Below are 19,512 nucleotides of genomic sequence, written 5' to 3'. Positions count from 1 at the left end.
CTCAAGACTTTAGGACCCTTTACTATCATTAATAAATGCTGGTAATTAATCTTGGCTTAGGTAAATTACACTTAATTTGCAAACAGAAAACCTGACATAGAGAGAGGTTCAGCTCCTCAAATAGACCCAGAATACTCAAGTTACCTAGTAAGACCCTTGAGTTGGCATTGCAAGTTTATCACTGATTGACATAAAAGAAAAAGTACAGATATATTCCCCTCTTGTTATTTATGGCACTAAAGTCAAATTCCATAAATTCTGTGTGGGAAGAGGAGTGGGATGGGGAAGAGAGGAACCAGCAGTGTGGGTAAAAGGATAACTTAACTGTAAGATTCTACATTATTCAAATGTTCACAAGCACATATATTCATGTAATTTCTTACTGAATTTTTTCAGGGCCCCATTCTTCAGAAATAAAAGGCAATATTACAATTTTATAAGGTTTTTTTTTTTAAGATTTTATTTATTTATTTGACAGAGAGAGACACAGCGAGAGAGGGAACACAAGCAGGGGGAGTGGGAGAGGGAGAAGCAGGCCTCCCACTGAGCAGGGAGCCCAATGTGGGGCTTGATCCCAGGACCCTGGGATCATGACCTGAGCTGAAGGCAGATGCTTAACGACTGAGCCACCCAGGCGCCCCACAATTTTATAAGGCTTTATAAAATTGTTTTTCCGATGTTTTTTTTTTCCTATCAAGCTCCCAACCATTCAACGGTTCAGTTAATTCAGTCCAAAAAAAAAGATCAATACCTATAGTGCGGTACTACATGGCTATCACAGCAATTTTCACCTTTAAGTCAATTCCAGACACAACGTTTCTTAACAGTTTACCTACCTCTCCAAAATTTTAGAGCATTTTATCCAGAAGCGGTTTCCTTTTATTTTTATGTATAAAAAGTATACATATTTATAAAATAACCTGGGTGCAGCCTCGGCAAAAACCATCATTGGTAATGGAAAAGGAAACCGAAGTTTCTTGAGGTCCCATGTGCCAGGTACCATCCTCGATGCATAACTAGGGTTTCCGCCTCCTGGCAATCCGTGAGGCAGGCACCCACACCCTCACTATATAGGTGTGGACACTAAGTTCACTGGAGTTAGGAAATTTGCCCAAGCAAGGGGACAGCTCCAATTTAAACCTAGGTTCCCTAACTCCACAATTTATACTAGGTCACTTTTTTACTTGTATGTGGGAAGACTCTGGCTCTGGGTAGCAGAGTGCCCTTCCCATGTGAGTTTTGACACTCTGAAAAATATTGAGCTTTGATCATTGCTCCTAACATCTAAAACTCCTGTGCCAAATTCCTTACCTCCTCTGACTCCGGCAAAAGCTTAAGAAATTCTCGCAAGGTCTCTGATCCATAATGTTCACTCTTTCCTTGATGAATATCTTCCACAATGGACTGAGGAGACCTTGAAAAGACAATTAATTAGATTCCACTTTACGTTTGTTGGAGTGCCAAAGAAACACAAGTCAGTGGAAACTAAAACAAATCACCTCTACCCTTTTTCCAGCCCACCTTCTTCCCAGTCTGGGGGATGTGCTTTGTCAGTGATCACAGGAGCCCCAGTGCCAGGGAAAGTGGGGATCCTGACACACCACCCGGAGGCCTGTTCACCCAGAAGCCCATCCTTGGGCATCCCAGAAAAGCTGAAAGTGGCAGCAACCACGGGAGTCTTCTCTGGAAGAACAAAAGCAATCCCCTTTGGTCACATGGAACTCTGGAGAGCCTCTCCTTTCCACTTTAGAATACTGGCATTTCACCACTGTCTTCTGACCAGTCCACCCTCCACTGAGGGGCAACATTACAGATGAATTTATAAATTCCCTGGCATGACAGGCTTGAGCAGACACTCTGAGGCAACTCTGCCTGTACTTCAAGCCTTCACGCAGGGTATGCTTTCACGCAGGAAAACAGCAGAGAGCGACAGGCGCTTGCACACTCATCACGCTGTGTGCCGGAGGAGGATAGGTAGGGATGAGGAATGGCTTTTGCTCATATTAGGAGCTGAATTTTCAGCTCAGCCACACCCACAGACTGATGCTGACAGCATGGATATGCCTAAAGTTGCAAATGCGTGCAAAAACCTTACTTCTTAAATTGCTTAAGAAATATCCCAATGTTCATGCTCCGTTTTGCATCCAAGACAGTAATCTGGAAAAAACCAGACACACATAAGGCTATTACAAATTAGAAGACTTGGAGGGAAGAAGAGAATTAAAACCTATCAAAATACAACACTAATTTATAAGAGAATAACTTCCAATATGTAAATCTGGTTATTAATCGATATACCTAACACAGTTTTGCAAATATTAAAATATTATCATCTCCCCAAACTTCCTACAATGATCTATTTACTTAACTATAATAACTATACATATCTATTTTAATCTTATGTAACTTTTTTTTTTTTTTTTGAGAGAGAGAGAAGGTGTGTGTGCATGAGCTGGGGGAGGGGCAGAGGGAGAGAGAGAATCCTAAGAAGGCTCCATGTTTAGGGCAGAGCCTGACTCCAGGCTTGATTTCAAGACCCTGACATCATGACCTGAGCTGAAACCAAGAGTCAGATACTTAACCAACTGAGCCACCTAGGTGCCCCTAATCTTACATAATTTTTAATGAACAATGTATATTAAAATTTTTTTAATTTAGCTATTTCCTCTTAGAATAATATAGCCTTCATTTAAAAGCCCAAATTTGAAAAACAGGTGTGTTAGCATAGCTAGATTATATGAGAGTTGAACTAAGAAAGCAAAAAATAACTCAAGATATTGCAGAGTCCCAAGCTCTGCTTTAGGGATGTAGAAGGACCAGTACTGTTATTTTAAGAAATGTAATAAAATTAATTTTTTTCTAAAAGATAAATTTCTTTTCATTGAGAAAGAATATATGTCCTTCATATATCGTCCTTCAGGGGGTAAGAAAGTTTCCTACGTTTTATTTACTTGGAATTTATTTATTTATTTATTTTTAAAGATTTTATTTATTTGACAGAGAGAGACACAGCGAGAGAGGGAACACACGCAGGGGGAGTGGGAGAGGGAGAAGCAGGCTTCCTGCTGAGCAGGGAGCCCGATGCGGGGCTCGATCCCAGGACTCTGGGATCATGACCTGAGCTGAAGGCAGACGCTTAACGACTGAGCCACCCAGGCGCCCAATTTACTTGGAATTTAAAAAGGAAAACTCTTGTGCTGTATTTCACCAAGTCTAAGATGCACATTAACATCTCTACAATCAGGATGTATCTGACAATGCACAGCAGCTTTGATTTAATGAAATATGGTACCATTCTAATATACTGTCAAAACCCAGATTTGGGCTGCAATAGGTTTTACCTGTTCAAAATTAGTAACTGGGCAGGGTTTTATCAGACTAGAAATTAGACAGAACCTTTTTTGGGCAGGGGGTGGGGAGGATGTTGTTATTAAATACAGAAGCCGGGGCGTCTGGGTGGCTCAGTCGATTAAGTGTCTGCCTTCAGCTCAGGTCATGACCCCAGGGTTCCAGGAATGAGCCCAGCATTGGGCTCCCTGCTCAGCAGGGAGTCTGCTTTTTCCTCTACCCCTTACCCCCCTTGTGCTCTCTCTCTCATTCTCACTCTCTCAAATAAATAAAATCTTAATAAATAAATAAATAAATACAAACATACATACAGAAGCCATTTCTCTGGAAGGGAACATCCAAGATGCATGGAGGAAAGATCACCTTAAAACTGCCACAGGTTTTTTCTCATCTGTTTTTTGGTAAAGGGAGACTAGCTAAAACAGGAATGTTGTTATGATTCTCTTCCTTTCCAAATGTATGTGATTCATTTGTGAACAAAAGCGAATCAGGTTTCAGATTAAGTTCCTGTTCTCTAGGCCTGCTTGTAAGTTTATAAGCTGCAGTAAGAACTGTTAACCAAATTTAATGGCACTTCCTGGCTATAAGGTTAAATTTTTACAAGAGTATGGCTGTCTTCTTTTGAAGGTTAATCTTAAACAATCACATTATTTACTATCCTAGAGGTCTATTTCATGTTCGTGCAATCACCTATCAGCCATAAAATAAACTCACAAGCAAACAGGGCAGGCTCCTTATTGGAATCCTACCCAGGGATGCAGTTCAAGTTCAGCGTGAACGGAGGGGAGAAGATGGGGAGAGAATAAAACCTGTCAAACCTAACACCCTTTAAAGAGGAAAGCTCATAGGAAACAGAGGAATCTAAATTTAGTACGACAGAAAACAAGTGTATAATTCATCAATTAAAAAGCCACAAGTAGGGCGCCTGGGTGGCTCAGTTGGTTAAGCGACTGCCTTCAGCTCAGGTCGTGATCCTGGAGTCCCGGGATCGAGTCCCACATCGGGCTCCCTGCTCAGCAGGGGGTCTGCTTCTCCCTCTGACCCTCTTCCCTCTCGTGCTCTCTGTCTCTCATTCTCTCTCAAATAAATAAATAAAAAATCTTTAAAAAAAAAAAAAAAAGCCACAAGTAAGAACATGTATATTGATATAGCGATATACATATCCAAAGAACTTCCTTGGCATTCACTTCTACCCAGAATGAGGAAAAAACTTCTTTTCTATTTCTCGCATTAAATCACCACCTCTTGCTCTATTTGACCCTGGATGGCAGCACCCTCTCCTGCCCCCAACTCCAAGCTCCACCCCTAACCCCCTGACACTTGGTGCCCCTGGAAAAGTGATCGAGAAATTATTCTTATTATTCCTATTTGACAGATAAGGAAACCAAGCCTCAGCGATGTCATGTTATCCGGTTCCCAAAGCAACACGAGACCTGAAATGCTAGCCTGGGTCTCTCGGGTTCCTTCTCTAGTTCCTGTGAGTTTTAATATTGCTAGGGTATAGACAAGCGGCAATGTTCTCCCACCAGCCTCGGGCTGGTATCCACTCAAGGAATGGGGGCAGATCTATAGAAAGCCATCCACAGGGCCTGGCCAAGTCCCCTAGTGATTCCAGGGCTGTCTGTGTGGGATGATGGATAGAAATCATGTTCTCACAGCTGAGACAGCCTTCAGGAGCTGCCATCATGCCCCTGACACAGGGGAGAAGCCACAGCCTGGGGTAGCGGCTGCCTCCGCCGCGTGAAGCAAAGCTTCAGAAACTGGCCACCAACTTAAGAGAGGGGCGCCTGGGTGGCTCAGTCGGTTAAGCGTCTGCCTTCAGCTCAGGTCATGATCCCAGGGTCCTGGGATCGAGCCCCCGCAGAGCCCCGCATCTGCATGGGCTCCCTGCTCAGTGGGGAGCCTGCTTCCCCCCTTCCCTCTGCCTGCCGCTCCCCCTGCTTGTTCTCGCGCTTTCTCTGACAAAAAAATAAATAAATAAAATCTTAAAAAGGAATTTAAGAGAATTCAGCAATACTCTGAAGGAAAAACCTGGGCTGGCCATCCCCAAGCACCTTACAGGGCAAACAAAGCCCAGAGCCTCATCCAAACAGCAGGAAAACTGACAGCGTTCCAGGGACAGTCCCACTCTTCTCCTGGCATCCTCAGATTTGCCTAGTGCACGAGCAGGCTCCTCCTCACAGGCTGTCACACTCGATCCTTCTAAAGCAGCGTAACACTGCATTTGTTAAAGTCTTTTAAAGCAGGTTATCGTTTCACATGCAAATTAGCTTATCTTACTCCCCAAATGCTTGCCATCTCAAAGCAGGGCAATTCAGGAACCCCTGCGTGGGGGACTGGGCGGTGTTCTGGAATCATCCAGAGCAGGCTGCAAAAGCCAGCCTCAGGAACAAGGATGAACTAACCCGGCTCCCTCCCTGCCCCCCAGTTCCAACCCACAAAAATCTACTTTTCTGGGCACCGCAGGATAGGGGGGCAGGATCCCCACTGAAGTCAGGGCCTGTCACAACAGGGACAGCCAGGTTACTGTAGAGCTCACGGGCTTTCCCATCAAAGGCCCACTGAAGAGTTACGCCAGCCCTGGAGAACGAGGGAATGAAATACAAGGCCATATGCTCGACTGAGGACTTCCCACTAGGATGTGAGGCGGGCGCTGCTAGAGAAACAGGGTCCCCACAGACTGCGAGGCTGGCCAGGGTCCTTCTGCCTCCCTCTGAAGCACTGAGACCACAGCACTTGGGAGAGGCTGTGGCTGGCTCCACCACAACTCTAAGCACTCCTCGTTTCTTCTACAATTCCTGTACATTCATCTATGAGCAATCCCCTACACAATCTGCCTCCCATATTCTTCCAAGGAAGAAACAGCTTTTGCATTTTAGTTGTGGTAAAATACACGTTAACATTTACCATCTTAACCGTTTTGTTTGTTTACAGATGTTATTTATTTATTTGACAGAGAGAGACACAGCAAGAGAGGGAACACAAGCAGGGGGAGTGGGAGAGGGAGAAGCAGGCTTGCCGTGGAGCAGGGAGCCCGATGTGGGGCTCGATCCCAGGATCCTGGGACCATGACCTGAGCTGAAGGCAGACGCTTAACCGACTGAGCCACCCAGGCACCCCGACCATTTTTTTGTAAAGTAATCTCTACCCCCAACGTAGGGCTCCAACTCATGACCCCGAGATCAAGAGTCGCATATGCTACCAACTGAGCCAGCCAGGACCCCCCTTCCTGAACCATTTGTAAATGGTCAGTGTCATGAAAAGCACTCACACTGTGGTACAACTGTCACCACCATACACCCACAGAACTCTTGCCCTCTTGCAAAATTGCAACTCTGTACCCATTAAGTCATAACTCCCCATTCCCTCCTTCCTTCAGCCCCTGCCAACCACCCTTCTACTTTCCGCCTCTAAGAATGTGACTATTCTGGGGAGCCTCACATCAATGGAATCATACAGTATTTGTCCTTCTGCAACTGATTTATTTCACTTAGCATCATGTCCTCAAGATAGAAGAAGAAATTGTTAAACCACTTTTGTTTCAATATGCCAAAGAGGGCTTCCTGGACTGCTTAAGTACCACTAAGTAGTGCTTATTTCAATGTTACATCAAATTTGGAAAAGCAAAACTTAAAAAATCTTCCCGTACCCTCCTATATAGACATAGCTTTTGGGTTTTGATGTTTTTTGGTTTTTTTTTTTTCCCATTTTCATTTTCTTTTTATTTTTGGTTGGCTGCCAATTGGGAAATGTTCCAGCCTGGGTTTGGGGGAAAAAAATAAAAACCCAGTTGAAGTTTTTTTTTTTTTTTTCTTTCAAATGTATTTCAAATACTCATCTAGTTCTGTAGTTCTGGATTGAGCATGCCCAGAATTCTAGAAGATACTGAGAACATAACAAAAGTTGAGAAAGAATAACCGATAACCTGAATTAGTGTGGGAGAATATTATTTCTCAGAAATTTATAAAAGCAATCTTCCTTCCATCCTTCCTTTTTTCCTCTCTCTTTTCCTAATAAGCAATTTTAGTTATTTCTTATATAGTATTATTGTTAATTGTAAAGATTACTACAGACATTATATTGATCTCATGTGTTTTCTTTTTCCTTTTTTATTTCACTTTTATTGAGGTATAATTAACAAATAAAATTGTAAGATATTTAAGGTGTGCATCATGCTTATTTGCTATATGTAAACATGGTGGAAGGATTCCCCTCCCCTCACCTCATGTTATCTTGGTTTCCTCCTTTTCAGTGAGAGCATTTAAGTTCTACTCTCTTAGCAAATTTCAATTATCCAACACAGTGTTATCAACTGTAGTCACCTTGTTTTTATAATACATCCTCAGGCCTCATTCATCTTGTGTTTTGTCAATCCCAATTTTGATCATATTGATCTATCATACTGATAAGTACTCCCTTTGCCCCCTTGGTTCAGTTCTGTCAGCTCAATTACCTTTAATTTACTTTGGAGGATACCAACTGGCTAAGACTGTCCCACCCTTTAAGAGCATTTCAGATTCTAGAGGGAGACAAGTACAGACCCAACCCACCAGTGTGAGCAATACTCTGAGGGGGTTGGGGAGCAGTGGTGACAGGGAACTTCTCAGGGATGAGGTCAGTGAACTCCGCAAAGAGCTCTTTTTATTATTATCCCCAGTAATATATTTTTGTTATTTCTAATTACTTTATTACGGTTTAATTACTATTGTAACATTTGTAGCCTCCTCAAGTTAATTTTTAGGTAACAAAAACACAAGGATTATAATATTTCATAACCTTTCCTCCCTTCCCCCTTACTAAATGTTCTAATTTACTTTTTTGAGTGTTGTTCTTCCTAAATTCAGCCATTCCTGAACCCAGCACTTCCTTATCTTCCAGCAACTTCTTTGTCTGGAATATAATAAAACTAATTTGTAATGCTTTATAAGCGCTTTAAAGTAGGAGCCAACCGCATAATGGCAGGCCATTTCTGCAGGAGGTTATTGTATTTCAAGAGGACATTATCTGATCCCTGACATGTTTGAACCTCTGGAATTATGGACGGTGTTCAGGCTCAGGATGGGTCCCTCTGCCAAACATGCTGTTTAGTGTATTCTCCACTCCACGCAGACAGGTGGTGAGAACTAGTGCTTTCAACCCTGGATTCCATTTACTCCTTCTGAGTAAACTGAAGACTTATTACCGGACCTTGTGAAACTATCACTCTGCTGAGTTGTAATTTTCTTAGAAGAAAGTCTAATGAGGGAAGAAAATAGCATGTACTGTATTCTTTTACCGGAAAAAAAAAAAAAAAAATATATATATATATATATAAAATACTTCTAGCCATGTTGGAGATAGCCTGAGAAATTGAAAATAATTCTGGATAACCCTCTGTTATGTGACAATATTGCCTAATATACACTTAAATCCATCCACCTAACCTATTTATCCTACCTGAGTACTAAAGAGTTGAAAAGTTAGATTATCTTATGACACACAGTCATGGTGATTTAATTTTTCTTTCTAGCAGCTTCTCTCAGATTAGGACCTATAAGTGTTAAAAATATTCACACACCCATATTCACAATAGCCAAAAGGTGGAGGCAGCCCAAATATCCGTCGATGGATGACTAGATCAACAAAATGTGGTACAAATATACAATGGAATATCATTCAGCCTTAAAATTCTGACACATACTACATGGGTGAACCTTAATGACATTATGCAAACTGAAATGCTCCAATCACAAAAAGACAAATACTATATGATTCCACTTACATAAGGCACATAGAGTGGTTAAATTCTTAGAGACAGAAAGTAGAAGGGTGGTTGACAGGGGCTGAGGGAAGGAGGGAATGGGGAGTTATGACTGAGTGGGTCCAGAGTTGCAATTTTGCAAGACAGGGAGATTTCAGTGGGTGCGTGGTGGTGATGGCTGTAGGACGATGTGAGTGCTCTTCATGACACTGACCAGTACATTTACAAACGGTTAAGATGGTAAATGTAATGTGTATTTTATCACAATTAAAAATAATAATTATTTGGTTCCAGGTATTTTTTAAGTGAAAGGAAAAAAGAAAAAGTAAAGACTTATCTAGGGTGAGGGGGTAGAGAGAGATGAGGGGAAGACTCTTTTTATTCCTGAAACTCAGATGTGGCCTAGACATGGACATTTCTGCTTCGGCTGTAGTTGGGGCAAGATGCCACACCCCCTGCTACTTCCCTCCCTCTCTGAGTGCTTCTTACCTGCTTTTGAATTAGCAGACATAAAGCTGCAAGCTCCTTGTAGCCCCTTGAATTATCGTTCGCCAAAATAAGTGTCTCCAATCTATAAAGGAGGCCACGCATTCTAACCTGGTAGCTGCTTCCCTAGTAGCATGGTAAGCTAGACCCCCTTCTGGTTGTTATGGGTGGTTCCTTGAGAGGTGCGCTCAATTTCCCACTGTACCCATCCACTCTTTCCTTCAAAATTCTTGAAATGAAGTAGGGGGAACTAGGACACAATGGTGAGAAACGCCCTACTGTACATCAAGGGGTCTCTGCTGGAAGCTGGGGCGAAGGCCAGGATACTAAGGAAGTGACTTTTTGCTCCTTCCAATATTAAAAGGATCCGCTAAGAAATAAAAGGGCTCTGCAGAAAGGGAAGAACAGGAAAAGTCCAAGTTCAGCAGGGTAGGGCCGAGGGGTTGTCCTGAAGACTTCCTCTCAGATTTATTTCACAGTTCACACTTAATTCTAATCCCAGTATTCTCCGCATTTTATAGTTCACAGACTATTGGCTATTTCAAAAGGGGACCATACCACCAATTTCAAGGACCCCCAAGTGAATCCATGGAGAGAAGTTAACCTGCTCCTGAGCCAGACAGAGAAAAGAGGTCAATAGTGTGGGCTTGAGAATTCAATTATGCAGAGAGCTGCTACCTCATCCCTGAGCCCTGACCACTCTCTTACCTGAGTCACTCCATCTTTGACCTATATTCTCTGCTTCTGTAGAATAGATTTAAAAAATGATACATTTGTTGCCCCCCCTCCACTTTTTCTTTTTGGTGGGCAACATTCCTTCCTTTCAATCTCTAGTTTCCTCAGTACTTCTGCTAGCAAGCAGAGGTTTCTCAATTTACTTTGTTTCTAAACAGAGTACTTTCAAATGCAATTTTTAACTCAGTTTCTATAATATATGGTAATTGGTAGCTCTGAAGCCATGCTTTCAGTGAACTTCTTATAACCTGCCAGCTTTACTTTGTTCTCAGTGTAAGACATTTATTGCTAACTGGCAATATGCTTGCTAGAAAATCCTAAAACTAGCTTTATGCTTTAAACTCTCTGGAAATCTCTATTCCACAATGGCCACACTTTAGAGGAATGAAGGCTCTCTCCTAACACTTAGGGAAGGAAAACTAGAGGGAAAAATAGGGATAAAATCTTCAGGATGCATATTAGTTAAGGGTGTCTTTAACAAAGGGCATTTTGTCTCAGAAAGCTCCAGTTAATCTCACTTAGCTGAGTTCAGGAACTCAGGTTTTTGTTTCGACAGAGACTAATAACGTGGACTTCGGCAGAACTGCTCCACCAGGGGAAACCGCAGCAGATGTTGCTGGAGACAGGGCAGTGCTGAGAGGCCAGAGAACGATGGCCCCACATAGCATGTTCTCAGCGTGAGGTCATAATCCACCGGGATGTCTGGGAGGATGTGGCATGCATGCTTCGTACACTTTTCTGCTAGTCAGCTCAGGCTCATCATGTAAGGCCCTTTCTATCATTTCCAGAGCACACACACTTACATTATCTTACTTCTCAGTGCTTTAGCAAGTTCTGAAATGTACACACCCTTCCAAACACAAAACAATGCAGCGTGGGGAGGATTATCCCTCCCTGATCCGATCCGTTCTTACCTCTTCCCTAGCATCCCTGAAGGATGAATTTAAAGTCCCTCCTCTCCTAGAAAGGGAAGACCTGGTAGTAGTATCTTCTTGCTGCCCAAAGAGTTCCTCGATGGTCTTTGTATCAATTTGGTAGTGATGCTGCTGCCTAGCGGCCAAAGTCCAGATGTTGGTTTTGCCGCGAACTTGCTCCTCTGGAATGGTCTTCCAAAAAAAGCTTCTCATCCGCTTTTTCTTACCAAGGTGGCTGTAGCCGTTCATGGGAGAAGCTGGGGGTAGTCCTGGAGGGGGAGGCGGGAGCGGAGGCCCCCCGGGGAGTGGCGGTGGGTGGGGAGGAGGAGTAGAGGGAGGAAATCCCTCCCCTGAATATGGACATGGTGGAGGGGGAGGAGGAGGAGGAGGAGGAGGGGGTGTCGGTGCTGTCTGCCCGATCATGAATCCGGCTGCCGCGGTGGTAGTCCCATTTTCTTTATCGCTGACCAAGGAGACACAATTCATAACATGCATAGTACTGTTGCCTTCTAAGGAGATAATTTCTTGGCCTTGGGGAAGCAGACACAAACATCAAACTTGTGTCATACTTTTTCACTCGCTGGTCGGCTGCCAGAGAAAAAGGCAACTGTGCTGTGTGTCATCTTCCAAACCTACAGAGATAAAACAACTTGAAATCGGTACAGGAAAACATCTGAATGCTAGCTATTCCCTTCAGAGCCTCATGCCAGTCCTCCTGGAGTGGCTGGGTATTACAATCAATGAGAGGAAACACATCCAAAAGAGCAAAAAATGGGACTGATATTTTTCTAAATGTGAACCAAACAAAATTTTACTGCTTGGAAATGCTGCCAAAGGAGCAGCCAACAAACCCAACTTGGAAACCTTCCATTAATCAATAAAACACATATTGACTGAGAACCTGCTATAGGTTCAGCAAGTATTGCTCAGTTTATGAATAAACTACTTATTCACTAACTGGCTCATTTTCTTTGGGCAATGGATACCCAACCCCTAGGGAAATTACCCAAATGGCTGAAGCATTAGGTATTAGTGGACGACCCTGCCTTTCTCCTGTACGGACATGTCCCCTACCAATCACTTGCTCAAAGGGTATCCTTTGCCTTGCATGGAAGTGGCAGGGCATTTGGAAATGATAAAATAGCGACCAAACTCATTCCCCTAGAGTCAGGGGCACCATGTTCCTGCTCCATTTGGTGATGTGGCCTCCCCGCTAACAGAGAAAAGAATACTAGATGTTTAGATTAAAGGTTGTAGCTCTAAATCAAACTTTACTGCTTACATTTTATTTATTTTTAAAGATTTTATTTATTTATTTGAGAGGGAGAGAGAGTGAAAGAGGGAGAGCACAAGAGGGGGGAGGGTAAGAGGGAGAAGCAGACTCTCTGCTGAGCAGGGAGCCCGATGTGGGGCTCAATCCCAGGACTTCAGGATCATGACCTGAGTCGAAGGCAGACACTTAACCCACTGAGCCACCCGGGCGCCCCTACTGTTTACATTTTAGACAAGTCACTTCACCTTCCCAGACTTCCATTTTGCCCTTTGTAAAACTAGGAGGTTGGGATCCATTCCATGACCTCTCTCATTGCTGCCAATGCTATCATTTTAGATTCTCATTAAGCCACTCTTCAGAAACAATCAGAACTTCATGCCCATACCTCTTCAGCTTCTTCTGTGATACTATTAGCAGAGAAGACACATACACACAAGTATATGCTGCTCGCATCATACCTGCCACAGGTCTATCCCTTATCCACACAGTCACTGAGTTATATTGGTGACTTGTGTTTTTATTGGCCTTTAAATGTTTGTTTTTGGTACTGAGTTGTTATGGACCTGATGTGAAAACAGAGGTCAAAACAACCACATTTCTTTAGATGTAAGGCCAGATTAACGGAGGACGTAGAAGGGACTCCATGCAGGCGATGAAGTGAGCTCCCCAACTATGTAGGAGTGTAAAAAGGGGACTGTTTCCTCCAGGTCACATGGAGAGGCTTTTTTACACTGGGCTTCTGAGTGTAATTACCCTTTTACAGCATCACTGTCAAAGCTCACACTTACAGACACACAGTGGTCAAATAATACTGGGTTGTGCAGGAGTAAACTGTCTGATAGCACTAATTCAAATATTATGAAATGCCTTACACAGAACCATGTATAAAAGACAGGATTGCCTTGGGAATAAGAGTGGAGACTCTAGAAATAGACTGTTTTATCCTCAGATTTCAGGTTTGCTACTACTTAGATGTGCAATCTGAGGTGAGGTAGGCTGTTGAACCTATGTCTCAGCATCCTTATGTATACTATAAAGATATATTGTTTCATTGCTTTGCATAAGAATGAACGAGCTAATACATGTACTAAGATGCCTGGTACATAGTTCGTTATTACCAACAATAACCAGTGTCATGTGTATATATGATTTCTCTTTACTTTCACAGGTGTTATATTTTCTTTAAAATATGTATTGGGTTTATGGATAAAATGCTAAGTTGTTCCTGGCTGGTAGAAAAATGCCTTTAACAGTCCCATTCTTTGCTTTCTAAGTTACTAAGTTTGTCCTTCTTCAATACACAGTGATTATATATTATATTATCTCTAAATTATAAGAACAGGGGCGCCTGGGTGGCTCAGTCAGTTAGCATCCGATTCTTGATTTCGGCTCAGGTCATGATCACTGGGTTGTGAGATCAAGCCCCACGTCCAGCTCTGTGCTAGGGGTGGTGGAGCCTGCTTAAGATTCTCTCTCTGCCCCCCCATAAATAAATAAATAAATTATAAGCACAAATGTTTTTATAAAACATTTGAATATTTAACTTTTGAAAACTATATACAGGTAGAAGACAGCATTGCGAGCTACTAACTGGATTTTTCTTTTTTTTTACCATTTTAACCATTTATAATTGTGTATCAGTGACATTAAGTACATTTGCAGTGTTGTGTAGCCATCATCACTAAGTAATTTTTTAGAAAGTAAAACTGAAATGATTTATCCAAGCCAACTTACAGCTCACTTGAGATGCAACTGGCTTTTAAAAGGAGTTTTCATAATTACCATTAGGGGCATAACCAGGCTGTTTTCACAGTTGGCACCCCTTAAGCAATGATTCATTGTCAATTACAGTTTATAGTTACATTTGAACTCTTCCTTTTTCAAGACTGCACAGGTAATCTTGGCAGTTTACCCTTGCATAGTTTAAAATACTTCTGTACATAAAATATCTCATGTATTGAAGAGTTGTTAATCCTCCAAGTCACCTCCAACTACAGATATGCTGACTCGTTTACAGATTATTCCTGCTAAGAATGGCGATAACCTTAAAAAGTCTCCATCCTAGAAAGCAATAACTCAGTGCGGCATAAGTCCATCCACAGATGTGCCATTAAACCTCATACAGCAAGTACAGAGATACTAAAGAGTGAGAAAGCCCATACACTCAGGTTGTGCACCAGCACTAGTTTGTACCACCAAAGCTCCAAAGGACGCAAGTCTTTTTGAGTATTGTGCATTGCACAGAAGAAGGACAAGATAAAGGCTTGTCAAAGTAAGAAGTGACATGTGTTAGGTTAGGGGCTGGCATAATTCTAACCACTGCCCCATCTAGAGAAAGCAGTTATTTTTTTTTTTTTTAAAGATTTTATTTATTTATTTGAGAGAGAGAGAATGAGAGAGAGCACATGAGAGGGGGGAGGGTCAGAGGGAGAAGCAGACTCCCTGCCGAGCAGGGAGCCCGATGCGGGACTTGATCCAGGGACTCCAGGATCATGACCTGAGCCGAAGGCAGTCTCTTAACCAACTGAGCCACCCAGGCGCCCCGAGAAAGCAGTTATTTTTAAAAGTTGAAAGAACAAAATAAAATTTACAACACTGTTACTGGTATGTTGTCTGGCTAATTTTTTCCCAGGCTAACAAATAAGGATCCTAGGCCCCCAACAGCTCCTAATGAATAAATTCTCCAGCAATGATTAGCTAAGATGCTAATGCCTTTACTACCGGCTTCAATAGGACTTTGATAGGGCTTTCCCTTTGGGCAGGATTTCCAATGTCAAAGAGACACAGGAAAAAGAGAGTGCAGACAGACATTCTAACCCTTTCCAGAGTCTCATAACATATGAAAACAGAGGATACACAAGAGCATTTGATTTACTAGGGGATGGTCCACAGTAAAGATGCAAACGCATACTCTCCAAGTGTGCTAGCACACAGGTAATGCCACAGCCCTGAAAACACTGCTGTTTCTCACAGCTGCCAACTGCCAGGAGGGACAATGGAATTAGCCTTGGCTCTGTCTGGAAAATGTCAAAGGTCCCATCAATCTCCCCAGGGCAGACAGAGACAGGTTTTTTTTTTTAAAGATTTTATTTATTTATTTGACAGAGAGAGACACAGCGAGAGAAGGGACACAAGCAGGGGGAGTGGGAGAGGGAGAAGCAGGCTTCCCGCGGAGCAGGGAGCCCGATGCGGGGCTCGATCCCAGGACCCTGGGACCATGACCTGAGCCGAAGGCAGATGCTTAACAACTGAGCCACCCAGGCGCCCCCAGAGACAGGTTTGTATTTAACATCTCACCTACAGGTTGGGGACCTCAGCAGCAGGGAGGACAGCTGCTAAAGGCTGACAAAGGTTCAGCCCTGAGTAAAATGTAGAGCTGCCACTGTAAGGCTCTGAAGATGAGAACTCTTCGAGCCCCCTGAGTGCTGATCATGAGCCATCAGGGGTGTGTCTGAGTGATGGACCCTCTAGAGAGGCTATAGCTCAACACAGCATCTTTTAACTATGTGAATTTTTAATAGGAGGATGCTGGGACCATGTCATGTCTTTAGCCTTTAGCTGATCGGCAAGCAAAAAGTCTTAGAATGCGAATGTTCATAAGGGTCTTCAAAGAAGCCCCGCTAGCCCAACAGCCAGCATTGCTTTGCTCTTGGTGTCAGAAACATGAAGGGCGTGAGCGGGAGGGAAGAAGAGAGAATATGTGTTTCATTTCACAGTATATTTCGGAGGAAAACATGTTCCTGAAAGTCAGTTCAGAGCTCAGCGTTTTCCTGAAAGAGGGTTAGTGGGGCCCGGTAGCTCAGCTGCTCACTCACCCTCTAGGTCAACAATAATCAAAAGTAAACGCCAAGGAAAATCCGCCAGAAAACCTTTCCCCTTCATTTCTGACTTGTGTCACAGATGAGGTGGGAGCAGGAAGGGCTGGCCCACACCCTTCTGATGACAAACATGGGCAGAGCAAGCCAGGTTTGGAGAGCAGACAGGGGAACACACAGCCCTTTTATCTGCGGGAGAAAAAAGGGCGGGGAGAGTACAGGCGATTCTAAAATACGGAATTTTTGCCTTCCACTAATTCATTGGGGAAAGGCCCCTCCCCGACCGCCTATCTTTCAAAATCTTTCTTGATTATTCAACCCAGAATGTCAACCACACAGTCGAACCAGAGCTGGGAACATCCAGCGCTTCACCTTGGCACCGCAGGCTGCAGCCAAAGAACCCCTGACCGTCTCCAGTCAGCGTGCTTAATCTGCAGCACAACATAAACACTTCACAGATGCCCCCGAGCGCAACACCCAGAGAGCAGAGAAAGAACGCTGGTTTCTGAACGTGCATTTTCCGTTTCTCTCAAGGTCCCCAAACCAAGAAAAAAAAGCAAAGGAGCGCCCAAGGATGCTCCAGAGAGAGGGAAGGAAGCGCTCGCAACTCATTCCAGGAAGACAACTGTGGGTCAGGAGAGGGGGGTCACAGACGGCCGAACATTAGGGGCAATTTCTGTGCAAACAGATGTTTGACTATCAGGTCCTGAAGAAATTCGGCGTGGGGGCACCGGGGGCCACGATTTCTTTCCAGAAGTCTGAACACACAGTAGCTTTCCAAGGTCTTTGCACTGGCCAGCGATCCACCGCGTCCTTCCGCCCCCCAGCCCCGGGTCCTGTGTCCCGCCCCAGCCACTCACCAAAACGGCCCCGGCTCGGCCGCGCAGAGGGCTCGGGGAGCGCCGCGTCCGCCCCAATCCCCAGGAGCGACGCGAGTGGGAGGTCCCGCGGGCGCGCGCGAGCCTCCAGCCGCGTCCTTATCTGCGCCGCGGCAGGAGTGGCGGTGGGGGAGCGGGCGCCGGTGCGCAGCCGAGATAGACGCCCACACGGCAGCGCAGGCTCCAGGGCGGCTGCCGCGGCGGGGCGAGGGCGCGCTCGGCGGAGAGGCCGCTGCGGGCCGTGCGGGAACCAGCGGGGCCGAAAGGGCCGACGCCCGGGAAGGACTGGGCCCTCCGCCTCCCGGGAGCGCCGAGCGTCCTCCAGTCCTCGAACAGAATCGACTGGAGCGGCCGCCGCACACGCTCGTCCCTCCCGGGGCCCCTTGGGCGGGCGGGTCTGGGCGTGCCGGGGGGGGGGGGTCGCCCGGCCCCGCCCCCTCTCCCGGAGGACCCGGCCTTAGGGTCCGCCCCCCCTCCCCCCGGCCCGGCGCCGTTCCCAGGGTACCCGCCCCTCCGCCCAGCAGCCGCACGAGCTCCAGAAGCCGGGTCGGTTCCCCCTAAAGAGGGAAGGTGTCTCAGTGCTTGGAAGCGAAAGAGGGGATCTCCTTGTTCGCCAACCCGGGCTCTGCCCAGTCCTCGAACCTTCGCGGAGACAACCTCCCCGCTGTCCGGGGTCTGGGTCCCAGGCGCGGGGGAGAAAGCCTCAAGGCCGCACTGCGGATCAGCGGATAGGAGCCGTGAAGAGCCGGCAAAAAAAAAAAAAAATATAGAGGGGAGACTCCTGGTGTTTGGTCGGAGGATAAAACCGGAGAGCCCGCAGTCCCCGAGCTACGGGCACCGCGGCGGCTGGAGCTAATCCACCAGCCCACCCGCTCCCTCCCCAAACTTCTACAAGCTGACGGCGAAACTTCTAATCTGAACTTCGAACGGCCAGGACCAGTGTGCGAGAGCAAGAGCCGCCCTGTCCTCGGTCCGCATCACCCCGACGCAGTCCTCGCCAACCCCGCACCCACTTTCTGGAGCGGCAAGTCTTGGCTCCCCGGTGGCCAGTGGCGCGCTCTTAGGCCGGGCGGGGATCAAGTGGGGGCGCGGTTTATCCAAAAATCTTAGCAGCTAGAGCTAAACTAGCCGACCCTGGTCCAGCCGGGCGGCGGCCCGTGACCTAGCTCGTTCTCCAGACGCGGGTCCAGACCCGCGCGTCTTGGCCTCAACAGACCGATCGCTGTCCTCTGCAGCCTGGGTAGTGCAGGCACCAAAGACACCCGAGTGGGTGTGGAGGGAGCGCGCAAACCTCCCCAGCCCTTCCCACTGTGGCTCGAAGGCAGCAGCCGAGACTTGGCGCCGCAGCCCGGGGTCCAGGCTGATCCCCGCCCTTGGCCCTCGGGAGCCGGGGAGTGTCCTGCTCCCGGGGCCCCCGAGCGGCGGTCGCCCCGGCCTCGGCCGCCCGGCTCCCACTCACCCGCGGCCCGCGCTCCCCGCGCGTGCTCCTGGCTCCCCACCGCTGTCTCCCAGCGCCAACGCCGCTTCCCGGGTCTCGGCAGCCCGGGCTGCTCGGGACCGCGAGGGGGAGGGCGACGCGGGGCGGGGCTCAGCCGCTGCCTCAGGTAACAATGCTGCAGACGAGCCCGCTCCCAGCGCCTGCCGCAAAGGGCAGCACGCCCTTTCCTGCTCGGCCCCTTCCCTCCTCCCACCCTCCGAGCGCCAACGTCGGGGCCGCGGCGCTCACCTTCACCTTCCAGGGGCCCCGGGGGCCTGCAAGCCGCCACCCGGCACGCTGCTCCCCGCACCCGAAGGCGCCCGAGGAAGTAGGGCTGGCGGGAAACAGAGAAGTACGAGCGTGAAGAAGAGCCAGGTGTCCTCGTGTAACCCGCAAAGGGAGGCGCCAAGCCGGTTCCGAACCTGCAAGTGTTTTCCACAAAGCAGCCTCTGCCGCAACCTCCCCGCCACCCTTCCCTGCGCACACGCACACTCCTGCACGCACGCCCTTCGCGCGCGCGCACACGCACACACACAGGCGCGCGCGCCGGGCCACCCTCTGCCCCACGCTTGTTTCTCCCGAGAGCACTGGGGCAGCATTGGGGTGCACTGTCCCAGCCCTTACAGCCGAATCCCAGCCGAGCGGGAGCTACCCAAAGGTCACCTCCTCCCTGGGTCCTGCCAACCTGTAGGTTTGTTGCTTTTTTTTTTTAATCTCCTCAATGATGATGGTAACAAGAGTCTTTCAGTTATATTTAAGCAAAGCAAAGAAAAAAGTCCACTGCAAGTCAGATCGCATAAACGGACGCTGTCTGGGAAAGACTCCTCACAGGAAGAAACCGGGGAA

At 46.5% G+C, this 19,512-nt stretch overlaps 1 protein-coding gene across 2 annotated transcripts in view; it reads right to left on the bottom strand.

Moving 5' to 3' along the window:
* The window catches only part of FHDC1 (FH2 domain containing 1), a 40,711-nt gene extending 21,554 nt beyond the window's left edge, over positions 1-19,157 (bottom strand). The window contains exons 1-4 of one of the 2 annotated variants that reach the window (XM_032413019.1): positions 18,916-19,157; positions 11,224-11,855; positions 2,096-2,157; positions 1,312-1,414 (exon numbers count right to left, since the gene is read on the bottom strand). In XM_032413019.1, coding sequence (XP_032268910.1) covers positions 1,312-1,414; positions 2,096-2,157; positions 11,224-11,718 — 660 coding nt within the window. In that variant the 5' untranslated portion in view covers positions 11,719-11,855; positions 18,916-19,157. Of the gene's footprint in view, positions 1-1,311; positions 1,415-2,095; positions 2,158-11,223; positions 11,856-18,648; positions 18,776-18,915 lie in introns of those variants that run through there. The other variant, XM_032413020.1, reaches the window with a different exon arrangement.
* Positions 19,158-19,512: the final 355 nt, after the last annotated feature.

Source organism: Phoca vitulina, unplaced genomic scaffold (genome assembly GCF_004348235.1).
Source record: "Phoca vitulina isolate PV1807 unplaced genomic scaffold, GSC_HSeal_1.0 scaffold14, whole genome shotgun sequence".
Lineage (NCBI taxonomy): Eukaryota > Metazoa > Chordata > Mammalia > Carnivora > Phocidae > Phoca > Phoca vitulina.
This window is presented reverse-complemented; position numbering and strand designations above follow the sequence as displayed.